This window comes from Cariama cristata, unplaced genomic scaffold, assembly GCF_000690535.1.
Source record: "Cariama cristata isolate BGI_N322 unplaced genomic scaffold, ASM69053v1 scaffold7300, whole genome shotgun sequence".
In the NCBI taxonomy this organism is placed as follows: Eukaryota; Metazoa; Chordata; class Aves; order Cariamiformes; family Cariamidae; genus Cariama; species Cariama cristata.
Genome location: NW_009594062.1, coordinates 98736 through 111864, shown reverse-complemented (window position 1 = coordinate 111864; position 13129 = coordinate 98736). Strand labels below are relative to the sequence as shown.

The 13129-nt window shown below is 38.8% G+C and overlaps 1 protein-coding gene across 1 annotated transcript in view; it reads left to right on the top strand.

Moving 5' to 3' along the window:
* Positions 1-11373, top strand: part of CDH6 (cadherin 6, type 2, K-cadherin (fetal kidney)) — a 48774-nt gene extending 37401 nt beyond the window's left edge. Inside the window, exons 7-11 of the mRNA XM_009696592.1 lie at positions 671-807; positions 5372-5493; positions 6305-6422; positions 6510-6761; positions 10337-11373. Coding sequence (XP_009694894.1) covers positions 671-807; positions 5372-5493; positions 6305-6422; positions 6510-6761; positions 10337-10827 — 1120 coding nt within the window. The 3' untranslated portion in view covers positions 10828-11373. The remainder of the gene's footprint in view (positions 1-670; positions 808-5371; positions 5494-6304; positions 6423-6509; positions 6762-10336) is intronic.
* Positions 11374-13129: the final 1756 nt, after the last annotated feature.

Here is a 13129-nt window from a genome sequence, read left to right as displayed (position 1 = left end):
TTCAGCAGAAAAATCAAAAGATCAGATGGAAAATTTGAATCGATATTTAGACTCTGAGCTCCTCCAGAGCTTGTTAGTATTCATTTTCCCATCTAGATACCATCAAGCGGGGCTGAGCATGTTCGTTTTAATGAATTACAGCAAACTTTTATGTGATACGTACTGTGGAATAATGACTCTCTGTACTGTGCTGACTTGGTTTTGGAGGGCAGTCTTTTTAAATGCTGGGAAGTGAAAGGCAGAAATGTACCCCAGCTACCAAATTTTATATCAGAAATTATCTGGAACAGTTGAAATATCAAACCATAAAAAGAGGGTTTTATAAAGGGAAAGCCAACTCAGCCTTAAAATAAACTTCGTATCTTTCAGGGGACAGGCTTCACATTTCTCACTAAAAAAAGCTTTGATGATTCTCAGAGGTATGTAAATTCTGCAGTAATTCATTTATTCAGTGACAATGCTCCACCTTCTAAATCAAACCTCCAATGTGTCATTATCCAGTAGCTCAGAACTAGCTCTTTGTGTGCATATACAAAGACTCTGAAGCCTGCACCGAAAACAAAAGGCAGCCCCATTTACTAGCTGTTTGATGTCTAGTCTTAGAAAATAGTTTAAGAACATAGAAATTGAAAACAAATCATTCTCCTAACCCCTGTCTCTGTACTTGCAGGTACTCTGTAGATCGACACACTGATATGGACAGAGTATTCAACATCAATTCAGGAAATGGTTCGATATTTACTTCAAAAGCCCTTGACCGGGAAACACTGCTATGGCACAACATTACAGTAATAGCAGCAGAGATCAGTAAGTCAAACCTAAATACCACTGCTGTCCCTGATGTAATGAATTTAGCCTTCTAGCTGAGCGTGTGGAAAGCATGGCTGGATGGATGTCAGGGTACATGGATAGTCCACTCAATACTAATGAAGAAGCGGAAACTCTGCAAGAGGTGGTCTGCAGTTTTGTGTTTGCTAGGGACACAGTTCATGAAGAAGGAACTTTGAGCAGGGAGGAAAGGTAACAATTCTATATTTTCAAATCAGTAATAGCCATTTTTTATTTTGAACATCATTGTTGAATTCTGAAACTGGCATGCAGCAAGATGATTTAAAGCCAAACTGCATTCCATGGCTGAATTCCAGACTGAGTACAGCACAGGCTGGATGTTTTCAATTAAGACTAAGGTGGCTGGGCTGAGCTAGGTGCCCAGATCTTAATCAGTTTTAAGGATTTCCATTTTTACTTCTTTTGCATCCTTTGAAATAACAAGTTATAGTTACAAATCACTTCGTCACTTAGTTTAGGATTACTCATCAGAAGTAATCTTGTAATAATACTAGTCATCCTGATTTTAGGATCTAGATAAACATGTGTGTTAGGTGCTGGGGATCTAGATAAGGACATGTGTGCTAGGTGGCTTTAATAAACAATCCTCTTTATTTTAATACATTAACTATAAGCATGTGACATGTTCAAATATTAGGTAATGTAATTCTATTCATTTTTGCAGTCACAGTTTCTATGGTTGTGAAGCATGGTGGAACGGTAGATAGATCTAATATAAACACTAGTTCTAAGGCTGTCATAAAGTCCTTGTGCAACTCAGAGGCTAAATGGCTTTTTTTAAAAAAAAAAAAACCACAACATAATCTAAGACAACGTAAACTCTACTTCCTTATGTTGTGTGTATGTGTATATGGCTCAATCAGCTGCTGAACAGTGAGAAAAATGTAACTAAGGAGTACTTGACTCCTGCTTGCTTTATTCTGAAGGTCTTTTTAAGACTGAAAACCGAAGTGAAACAGTACAATTAAGGCAAGCAGATGAGGTTATGTAAAAGAGTAGTGGGCTAAAGCCTGCAGGAATGGTGTTTCTTAACAGTTTTCTCCCTCTCTTGAAAGTTTGCACCTTTTAATGCTAGGTGTGTGGCTTCAGCATACTAAACACTGACTTCTGGCTGACTGTTAGTCAGTTGTTTGTGTTTGTATTAAGTCTTTGAAGGAGTGATTAAGGTCAAGAGTTGTACACTGCAGACTGAGTTACTAGGCAGAGGAGGAGGGGAGAAGTAAACACCTAAAAAGGAACGAATAGCAAGAGCATTTAGGAAGCACACTTGCATTGATCCCAGCAGAGCTGAAATAATACAGTATAGAAAATTGTATACTAACTTAGCATCTTTATGAAATCCTCGTTTAGTTCCTTGCCTCCTCCCCTAAGGACAGATCTTCTACTGGGCCAAACCCTCTCAACTAAACCTTTTGTGTCTGACACCGGCTTCTGTCTTAATTACCATTCCTCTTTAGTCTGAATCCTACCAGGCTGCAACAAGCTACTGCCTGGGTTGTGCTTCACTGAGCCTAGACCAAATTTGGCATAACTGGGGTAGATGCATTCCAAAGGCAATTTTCTTGGTTGAAATGCAGCTACTGTTTAAATAAGCCTTGGTCTAATCAAGGCTACCTCACTAATTTTAGTCTTAAGAGGCTAGACTGGAAAGAACCACCTTTTAATGTTCCTAGCTAAAACAAATAATTCCTAGCAAGGCTAATGAAAGTCTCATTTCACTAAATTCCAGCTAATCATTAGTTGCTCTCAGTGACATACCATCATATCAAATTCCAGACATATTTCACTGAAGGAACCTAAAAGAAATATCCAGTGAAGTTACAGGCAGGATACGCATGCAGATGGATGGGTGCTCCCTTTGATACAAAAAAAGTTAAAAAAAAAAAGATAAAATCATAAAGAGAAACACCTTTCAGTGATGACGGTTCTTGATTTCATTTTACAGTAGAAAAAAAAATGAAAATATGGAAGTTGTTTTGTGTTTGTCTAGAACTGTCAGTAAGTGTAGATAGCTCCATTTTTTAATGTTCTTTTTTCACCAGTATGAGCTGCAGTGAAACACTGGGTCAGTACATCTGCCATAGTCAGAAGGCAAACCAGCAATAAAACTCAGTGCACAAGGCTACTGATTCACAGCTGCAGAATTACAGCTGATTTACCAGAGAGAAATCTCAGAGTGTTTTTAAATATTCTTTACTTAACACTTAAGAGTAAATCAAACATTGGCAGGACTTTGAGGCTGTATTCAGAAAAAAAAAAAAAACAAAACCACAACACTTTAACAGTTTGGTTGCTGGCTCAACACTCAACAGAAAACATACTGCTATAGAGATGAATAGATTTAAGCAGTTTTTTGAGTCTGTGGAGCTTTTTTTTGACATGGAGCCCAGCAGTAATTAAAGGATAATGCAAACAATTTAATCTACGTCAATTAATTTGCAAAAATAATTTGAAAGTTGACAAAAAAAGACTTAAAGATGTACACATATATTTCAACTTACATTTCCACTAAATCAGAAAAAAGACCCATGTCCATAGAGCATAGAGTTTTTATGAAGCTTCTATTTATTACCATATCATTTTAAATTGTGAGAATCTTAAGCACCTAGAAGTAAAATGAAATATGTCATTCATGCTTCAAAAGCAGGAAAGAAAACAATTGTAATTCTTGAGAGGAGAAGAAACACATTTGCCAATACATTTGAATGTATGTGTTAGAAAGGTATGCCCTTATAAAATAGTCTTGGTGGTAGCGTGGAACTTCAACTAAGTACCTTTGATTTCTGCCTATTATAAAAATTCAACATTTATATTGATGTATTTTAGGATAGAATTCAGCCTAGTCTATGTTATCTATAAACTGTTATTTTCTACATTGAATGAATTTAGCCCAATGGTTCATATTAGGAAGTGGTTTATGCCTAATGGAATCATATTAACTTCAATGGGACTGAGGACCTCTAAAGCACAATATTTTGTCCAAATGACTGAGCTCTGTAATACAAAAATACAGTGCCAATTTTGGAGAAGGCATTTTCGAATTTATAGAAGTATGATAAACACAGTAATAGGGCTTTTATTAAAGCCTAACTCAATGAGCAACTATAATGAATGCTTGTAGAAGCATACAGAGTCTTAGATCTATTATATTTTATTGCACTTTTTTTTACTTGGAATTATAGGTTAAAAGGCATTAATAAACTATATTAACATAGGTAGGAAATTAATGCGGCAAAACTCAGTGTGAGCCCTCATGAAAGGGAGGGGGAAGGTGTTTATTTTAAATGAAACTAATTTCACTCACCCTCATTCCCTCATAGGCTTTACTCTCTCACATTCCTACACCCACATACTCCCATGGACTGAGGTGGGTATGTCTGGGTGATCTGACCTAGATCATTTTTTGTGTGATATGGAGCACAAAGGACACAGATCAAGTCCTGATAATATCTCTTGGTTTCCTTTTGATTGGTGATGACAAATTGGTTTGGGGGCAGATCTTGTACCTTTTTGGAGTCAATGGTTGTTATGATGTGACTTTTTGCGTCAGAATCTCGCCTATTTCACCATTCATGGCTCCTAGGCAAGATTGCTGCTGTTGCCTTTCTTCCTTATTTTGTGTATCTTCATGACTAAAGCCTGCCTACCCCCAACAGGAAAAGGAATGGTCCAACAGGAACAATAGTCCAACAGGAAAAGGAATGGTCTATACCATGTGGTGCATTTCCAAATGTTTCCATTTTTATCTAGAAAGATAACAAGACTTTTGTCAGTATTTTATGCTCAGGAATATCCCTGTCAAGTTCAATCTCTCGGCACTATACAGTCCTTATAGGGAAAAACAACATTTTTATATATGGGGATCTGCAGATTCTATGTAGTGCTTGTGTTCTTCAGCGGATACATTTTAGTGTTAACTCTAGAATATTAGCCAAATCAATTCCCAACAGATTAGAAAATATCTGTGATCACAGCTGTAGTTACTATTTATATAACATAATGGTAATCATGGGAACTTAAGGATTTGTAGGGGACAGAATATTACTTATAACAGGTGGAGAGGAAAAAAACCCACTCAATCCCATCTTCATGATTCTTCAGTTTCCCTGTTTCAGTGTTAAGGAAGGGAATATGTTCTAGAAACTTCGTTGCTGCCAAACTGTATCACTTAGGCTAACAAATAGATTTCGTTTCGTTTAATTCCAGTATTATATTTGTGTATATATATATCATACATACATTCATAATCATACTTGGAGTATTCAAAGGAATTTGTAAATCCTGGACTCCTACTCAATCCTAGTTCTATAGTTTACATACAATCAGAGTAACGATAACGCAGCATGATTTTGTGGAATTCATCCCACAATGCATTCCTCAGAAATCATCAGAATACAAATAGAGTGTTTTGCGTGAGAAGAATCAAGGCAATGAGCCCCTAAGTCTGTCCTTTTCTTCTCCTGCACTGAGTCAGTAGCTAGGCTAAATAAAATGTCTGTTCTTTCTGGGTTTATCGTTTCAGACAACCCAAAACAAAGCAGCCGTGTCCCAGTGTTCATTAAGGTTTTGGATGTAAATGACAATGCTCCAGAGTTTGCCATGTTCTACGAGACCTTCGTCTGTGAAAATGCAAAGGCAGAGCAGGTGTGTTGTCTGCTTGTACTAAGAAAATATTGCAAATTAATTGAATTTTGCTACTACTCTTGCATCACTTTATCAAGAGGTATACTTTGCATTGCATCAAACTGTCAGTTTTGCAAAACTGAACTAAACAGTAACTGCACAGTATCTGATTACACTTGGTATTCTTGCAGCTAATGTGACAGTATGTTTTAGACTGTTGTTTTCTGTACTGCACCTTGTTATGAGTTTACCTGACTCATTTTCATTCTGTGACTCTCTACTTTATTTAGGCACTTCCACTGTCTCCTTCCAAAACAGTTTCAGGTCCGTAACTATTACAGGTCCTGTCTGTGACATAACTATTTCCTGCCATATAACTCTCACTCTGCCAGTCCTATCACTAAATGGTTCAAAATAGAAGATAATTTGGAAGATTCAGCCAAACAATTACTATGATATGACATTTGGGTAGATAAATATACAGTCAGCTTGGGCTGTCTCACCTTTCATCTCTATTGCATGTCACATGCAAAAGTTTCCTTCCTATCTGGAGTGGCATCAACCCAAGCCTGCTCTTGAATTTAACAGGATTTTCTTGCCAGCTTTCGAATTCATTATGTTACTGGCTGATGGTATGGGATACAATAGCATGGTGATCCTAAACAGCATCAGCAGCACATGGATCACTTTTCTGAAGCTCACCATAGCAGCATCAGCTGCCTTAAAGCAGAAGAAAAAAATTAATACAATAAGATTGCTTTACAATCGTAGAATACATAAATAAGTGTAAGATACACTGACTTTGAAGATAATTTTGTTCTTATTGTTTCAGCTTATACAAACATTAAGTGCTGTTGATAAAGATGACTCTTACAGTGGACATCAGTTTTCATTCTCCTTAGCTCCCGAGGCAGCCAGCAGCTCAAACTTTACCCTACAGGACAACAGAGGTGAATTTCTTGGAAGACTTTTCTTTATTATCTCATCCTTACTTTCAGTCTTCAGATGAAGATTTAATGTGTGCTTTGTGTTTCCAGACAACACAGCAGGGATTTTCACTCGAAAAACCAGATATAACCGGCATGAAATGAGTACCTACTTCTTGCCAGTGGTAATATCAGACAATGACTACCCTATCCAGAGCAGCACTGAAACAGTGACTATTCGAGTTTGTGCTTGTGACCATCGAGGAAAGATGCTGTCCTGCAATGCAGAAGCTTTGATTCATCCTACTGGTCTTAGCACTGGGGCTCTTATTGCCATTCTTCTCTGTATCGTTATATTACTCAGTAAGTAGCTCAGAGGCATTTTGTTCCTTTTATGCTTATTTTGCATTGCTACAAGTGATTATACCAAGGCTAGGACAAAAGCAAAGCAAAGACATCCTTGTCTTAGCCTGCATTTATATTATTGTATTTCCTCCTCTGAGGGCTGCTACAGATACGATGTATAGAACACATCCTATCTAATCTTAGTTATCTAAATGTTAGGAATGTCCAAGCAAGAGGAGACAGCTGGTCAATAGTAAGAGACAGGCACCTGTAGAGAGACAGTCATCCCATCTCCTTATTGGTATCTGAGGTGGACCAGACTAATCACCCTCTGCAGGTGTTCGTCTCTCTCTGTTGACCGTAGAAGGAGGCCAGATAACTTAATTTTAAACAATTAACTTCCAGTGTCTAAACTGAGGAGAAACAAGTCTCAGTGCTTCTGTTCTGCTGGAAAAGGGTGCTGAAATGGGAGGGCTACTAAAACACTCTCTCAAAAGCTGCAAGGTCCTCCCTTTCAGGTACCTGTGAATATGAAGAGGTTGGATTTTGAGTGTGGACGATGTACAGATCTCTGGCTACAGCACTTTTATAAAAATAAGGACAGTCTGCAACATCTCTCACATTCCTCTCACTCAGGTTCCACCCCTCTTGTACAGCAAACAGAGACAATCAGTCTGTCAGCCATTAGCCACAGTCTATTCTTCTGGAGAGAACTGTACAACACAGGCAGTTCTCTGGGAGACGTTATCAGTCACCTTTAGTATCTGGCCAGGAAAAAAGGGAGTCAGACCAATTTTATAGTGATAGAGTCAAGCAGTGGACAAAATGTTTCCTCAGGGATTCCACTTCCTTCTTCCATACCCATATCTTCCTTGGACATGTTCATCACCACTGCAGAATCATCCTGATCTGTACTATTAACAAAATTTCATTTTCCAGTGATGCGTCAAAGGCCATGTCATGATTCTCAGACTTTAACAATGTAGTCATGGCTTGCCCAAATAAGCACTATCCCATTTTCAGAAAAGATTCCCACAATAACAATCTTACTCTTAATTCACCATTAAATTCATTTTTCAAAACATGGTATCATTGCCTCTAAGGGCTGAGCTCGCTTTGTATCAAGTTCCTTACCAGAAAAAGAAGCCTAATGCTGCAGGTAGTCTTGCAGTCGTTAGTACAACTGTGCTCATTAATATCAATCTGACATTAAACGATTTCCTGTTTTATGTCAATCGAAAATAATTGATTCTGTGTGCTAAGCAGCACTTTATGTCAATTACTGCTCACACCACCATGCAACATAAGCAGATTTTCAATTAACACAGCTATATAATTTTCTATTTTCAGGCTGGTTGCAGGGTTTGCATGTGCAACCACTACTGAGTGAATAACAATACTCTGGGCAGACCTGAACCACAACTTAAAGTTTAGTAGCAACAAAAAGTGCCTGTAAATAGCTAGGTTTATTTGCAGTTCGAGTAAGTCTAGTGGCTTATCAGGAGGCCTCAGATACTGCTAAACACTGACATACAAATAAAGGTGATGTACTTTAACATATAATTTTTAATGTTTTTTTTTGCCTGCAAGTTCAGCACGAAGTAAGAAAACACATGTATCAGAGATGTGACATAATTATCAAAATCTCATCCTTACATATTCTATATAACACCTTTTTTGTTAATGAGATACTTCAGCAACCATACAATGTAAAAACTATTCCGGAAGCCCATTCAAAATTGACGTTGTTTTTCAAGTTCTCCAAAGTTTTCTCCAGCTAATTCTGTTCTGTCACATAGACCTTTCCCCAGTCCTCCTACACACTGTCACAGCTTTTTGCTCTTAAGGAAGAGAATTCTCTCTTACTGCATTTTTGCACAGCAGCACAAAGAAGCATCACTCAGATTAGGACCCTTACATGACACCATAAGTAAATCCTCATCATTAGGGTGAGAGACTGAAGCTTTCACCATCTGAACCAGCCCTCCTAATTCCCTCAGTTTCACCACCTCACTTATTTCCTTTCAACTCATATTAACAGATGTTCTGCCTTACTCATGCTATTCCTATGGCAAAGACTCATTTTATTAGAACATTTGCCCACTTTATCCTATCTTCTTGGGATCCCTCTATAGTCAATGGAGAGAAAGAGTACAAGACTGTTTCACAATATGTTTGTGCACACCTACAGATAGCATTTTGCTCTAAGCAGTCCTGCAGGGGAGCCCATAATTTAAAAAAAAAAAAAAAAAAAAAAGTCAGCTTTTTGTGTCTCAAAGGAAGCTAAGACAGACAAGTGTCAATGAGCTAAAACTTTGGTTTAGGGATGTCCTTTGTCCTTGGCATTGCCCTCAAAAGGGTTACAGATGAGGAAGGGACTGCCAAAAACCCCCAGTTTTTAACAGTTACTGTGCTTTGACTCACACATCATTTTAGAAACACATCTGACATGAAAGATCCACCTTATCTTTTCATATCAGTGCATTTAGGCATTTTCTGATTTGCTTTGCTTTTCTATGAAAGAACTATAAAGACAGCAAGATGCATCTTTTCTTGGACTTTGCACAGCAGAGCTGAAATACTGGGCACTGTGGACCTCAGGGTACCAAAGCAACAGTGACAGTACTAATACATCCGTGCTCCTTGCTGCTGTTCATTTGTAAATATTCAGCCATTTAACATCTTAAGGTAGAATCCAGCTAAGAAATCTGAAATTAGCTTCTAAAGGAAATAAAAGTATTGAACATACCCCCTTCCACCCTCTCTGCCCCCTTCTCCAACAGTACCGGGGATTGTTATCAGGTAAAAATATTTAAATTTGGATCAGGGCCTTGGAAAGAGTCCCTGCCCTCCAAATAAATGAAAAATATACATATATACACACACACACACACTTTAGAATGAAAAGGCATATAATACCTGTTTGAGAAATCTCATGCCTTTGGCAGATTAAAAAAAACCATCATATTTCATCAGTCTAAGATTTAAGCCATGTCCTTTTTTAAGGTGAGGTACATTGTAAAAACATGCCAGGGAAATTAATAAAACTTGGACTTTGTCCTGGTTGAAAATCCACTCCCTATTCCAAGCTATTTTCCAGAGGAGGATAGATTTGCTTATCTCGAAATGCAGCTTTGCTAACCTTTTATCATAGCCCAGTAGATACTAGCCTTGTCCATAGCAGAAGTTGCATCTCACCCCAGGGGTTCAAGGCAAATAACATCTGATGTACTTATTTTGGAGAAAGTGTTCCTTCCTTCCCAACTCTGGGGAAACTAGCTCTGTTCTCAAGGAAAAAAAATTGCTGTATGACTCTGGGTAACAACGCGCCTACTGACAAAAAGACACTCCACTTGGTTTCTTACAAGCTTGACGTCTCCCCTTTCTTCCAGTGCATATCCATGGCATTTCATCTCCCAAGGCACTTACAGGCAGAGCAAGCAGGGTCTGAAAACCTGGCATGCACATTTGCAGTTTTGCAAAGCGTCTTTTAAAACTTCAAATTTCAGCAGAGGCACAGCATTTCTTCTGGGTTTTAATGGAGTTAGGGATTCACCTTTCTTTTTCTCTTCCCCTGTTATTTTTGTTTCCAGTTACAGTGGTACTGTTTGCAGCACTCAGACGGCAGCGGAAAAAAGAGCCTTTGATTATTTCCAAAGAAGACATCAGAGACAACATTGTCAGCTATAATGATGAAGGTGGTGGAGAGGAAGACACCCAGGCATTTGATATCGGCACACTGAGGAATCCTGAAGCCATAGACGATAATAAATTACGCAGAGACATTGTGCCCGAAACACTTTTTATGCCACGACGGACTGCAACAGCACGAGATAACACGGATGTCAGAGATTTCATTAACCAAAGGTTAAAGGAAAATGATACAGATCCAACGGCACCCCCGTATGACTCGTTAGCAACCTACGCATATGAAGGTAATGGTTCTGTGGCCGAGTCTCTCAGCTCTTTGGAGTCGGTGACTACGGACGGAGATCAGGACTACGATTACCTCAGTGACTGGGGGCCTCGGTTTAAAAAGCTGGCAGATATGTATGGCGCAATGGACAGCGACAAAGACTCTTAAGATGTTGCCTTTTTTTTTCTTTTTTGTTTCCCTTCCTCATTTTCAGAAACAGCATTGAGATATGTAAAGTGGCTATTTCTTTCTATTTCTCTGCAGCTGTGTGAAAGGGTTCTCTGTTCTACCCATTCGAATTGTCTAATGACTGCAGTCTGTGTGGATCAGCCATCAGAAAACTTTTTCTAGTATCATTTTATGAGCTTCCAAGAGGCAAAATTCTTATTTTTTAGTGCATCCAGTTTACCAAGCCAATCTTACAGGCACGGCAGTAGTGGAGGGGAAAAAAAGGATCAGATGAGGAACAATATTTTTACTTGTTCTGCTTATATTGTAAATCGGAGTATATTACTGTTTAAACTCACTTGCTTTTTTTTACTTGCACTCAGACTATTCAGCTCAGACGACTGCTCTGTCGATTGTGTATTGCACATCCCAATGTAATGAGGTACCCTAGTTTACCCTATGTATTATAGTCAAAAGTAGTGGTGATGGAATGAAGGTTTATTATACAAGTAGAGTAAGCTGAGAAAAAACATCAAACATGCATTTTAGTCATGAGGAGGGTAGAAAGGCCTAGTGGTCATTTAAACCTAAATGTTTTTCTAGAATTCACCATCGCCCCCAATGCACTGAATCATACTAACACACACATATATATAGTTCATTGACTGCTATGTATATATTCTTCTGACCTAGCATTGCTGGAGAGACGTGTGTGCGTGCATGTGTATGTGTGGTCAGTAGCCCCAGTATCTAATTCTTAGATGGTTTCCCAGTTCTAACCCACATTTGCCTTGCGATACAGGGAAAGTAATCTAATTCAATTCCAGATTGGATCATAACTCGGAGGACGGAGCAGATCATAACTGTGCTTTTCTTTGTACTTCTTCAGTTGGCCACCACCCACACATCAGTTCAGTGATGGCCACTGTGCTGGGGAGGTGGGACTCAGGCTTTTCATACCCATCTACTCCTGCCTGTTCTCATGTGCAGGAGGGGAGCAGTAGCCTCAAGGTGACTGTCACCCGTTGGGGCAAAAGGAGCAATTTTAAGAGTGCTTTCTTTTGTCCTGACTTTCACCGCCTGGACGCCCAGGGTGGCTTCTTGAGTGAAACTCTGCCCAGTTTTGCTATCTGTAAAGTGGGGAAAAAATGCCTACTTCATCAGGATGTTGCAAGAATTATAGAAGTCATTTGGAAAATGCTTTAGAGATGAAAGATGCTGGCATTCTATTGGAGGAAGTAATTTCTCATGCTTTTGGGTGGTTGTTTTCTTTTTTTTTTTTTCCAGATTCAAGCCCTGAATGCACAAGTAAGCAAGAATCAATTGTCATTCCAGTGGCCTGAAAAGTAGGGTTTACATCTATAACTCATTTTTTTAAATAAATACTCATCCAGGGTTGTTAAAGACTTCATCAAAGGTAATATTTTAATCACAGGTCTCTGTGTGCGTGTTTATCTGCTCTGCCAAGCTAAGTAATTTTTGTCATGGGGTGGGGTGGGGGAACATGCCATAGTCTCAAGCCAAAACAATTTTCTTTACAGTTTGTGAACCTCTCAGTATTTCTGTTGGCTTGTCAAACACATGCAGTTGCTGCTCTTCCAATCCAGCCCTCTAGGAAAGGCTATGTGGAGAAAACCTTAAGGGGCTACCGTGGGACACATCCAATTCCAGGAGCTAAAATCCACCCTGTGTCCCAAAGTAGGGACACATCCCATGGCACTGTGCTAAGGAAAGAACAACTTTTTTTTTTGTTAATATACCTCATACATAACTAATCTCATTTATTTCATTTTGAAACAGTATTTAATACCAGAATTACAGGCATGGATCTATTTTCCTCCTCCCCTGAATCTTAAGTAAATCAGTTTGAAACTAAACAACAGCTCCAATTTACTCAAAAAATAGAGAATGGAAAAGAGTTAATGAACAGAAAATTAAAAGGGATTAAAAATTAATCCCTGGAATTCATTACTTCTAGAGCATTAAATAAAGAAAGGAGTAAGATTCCTGAGTATTGAACTTTTACAAGCACTACATAATTTCAGGTTTTGCAAACTGGCTCACAGTGAAGACAATGAGCCAGCCATGCTATGGTGCCCAGCTGGGACTGGGAAGGACTCCTTCAGTGGGGAGCACTGCACATTTATAGGCTTAGGGCAAGGCAGCTAATGGCTTGCAGATGCCCAGCAAGATAGATTAGATGGGATTTCAGAGTGGAGGAGCCCAGAGTTTCAAAGGGTTCTGAGCCCCTGATCTCCCTGATGGAGGTCTCTCATGATGCTCTAGTCAAACAGCAAGATAC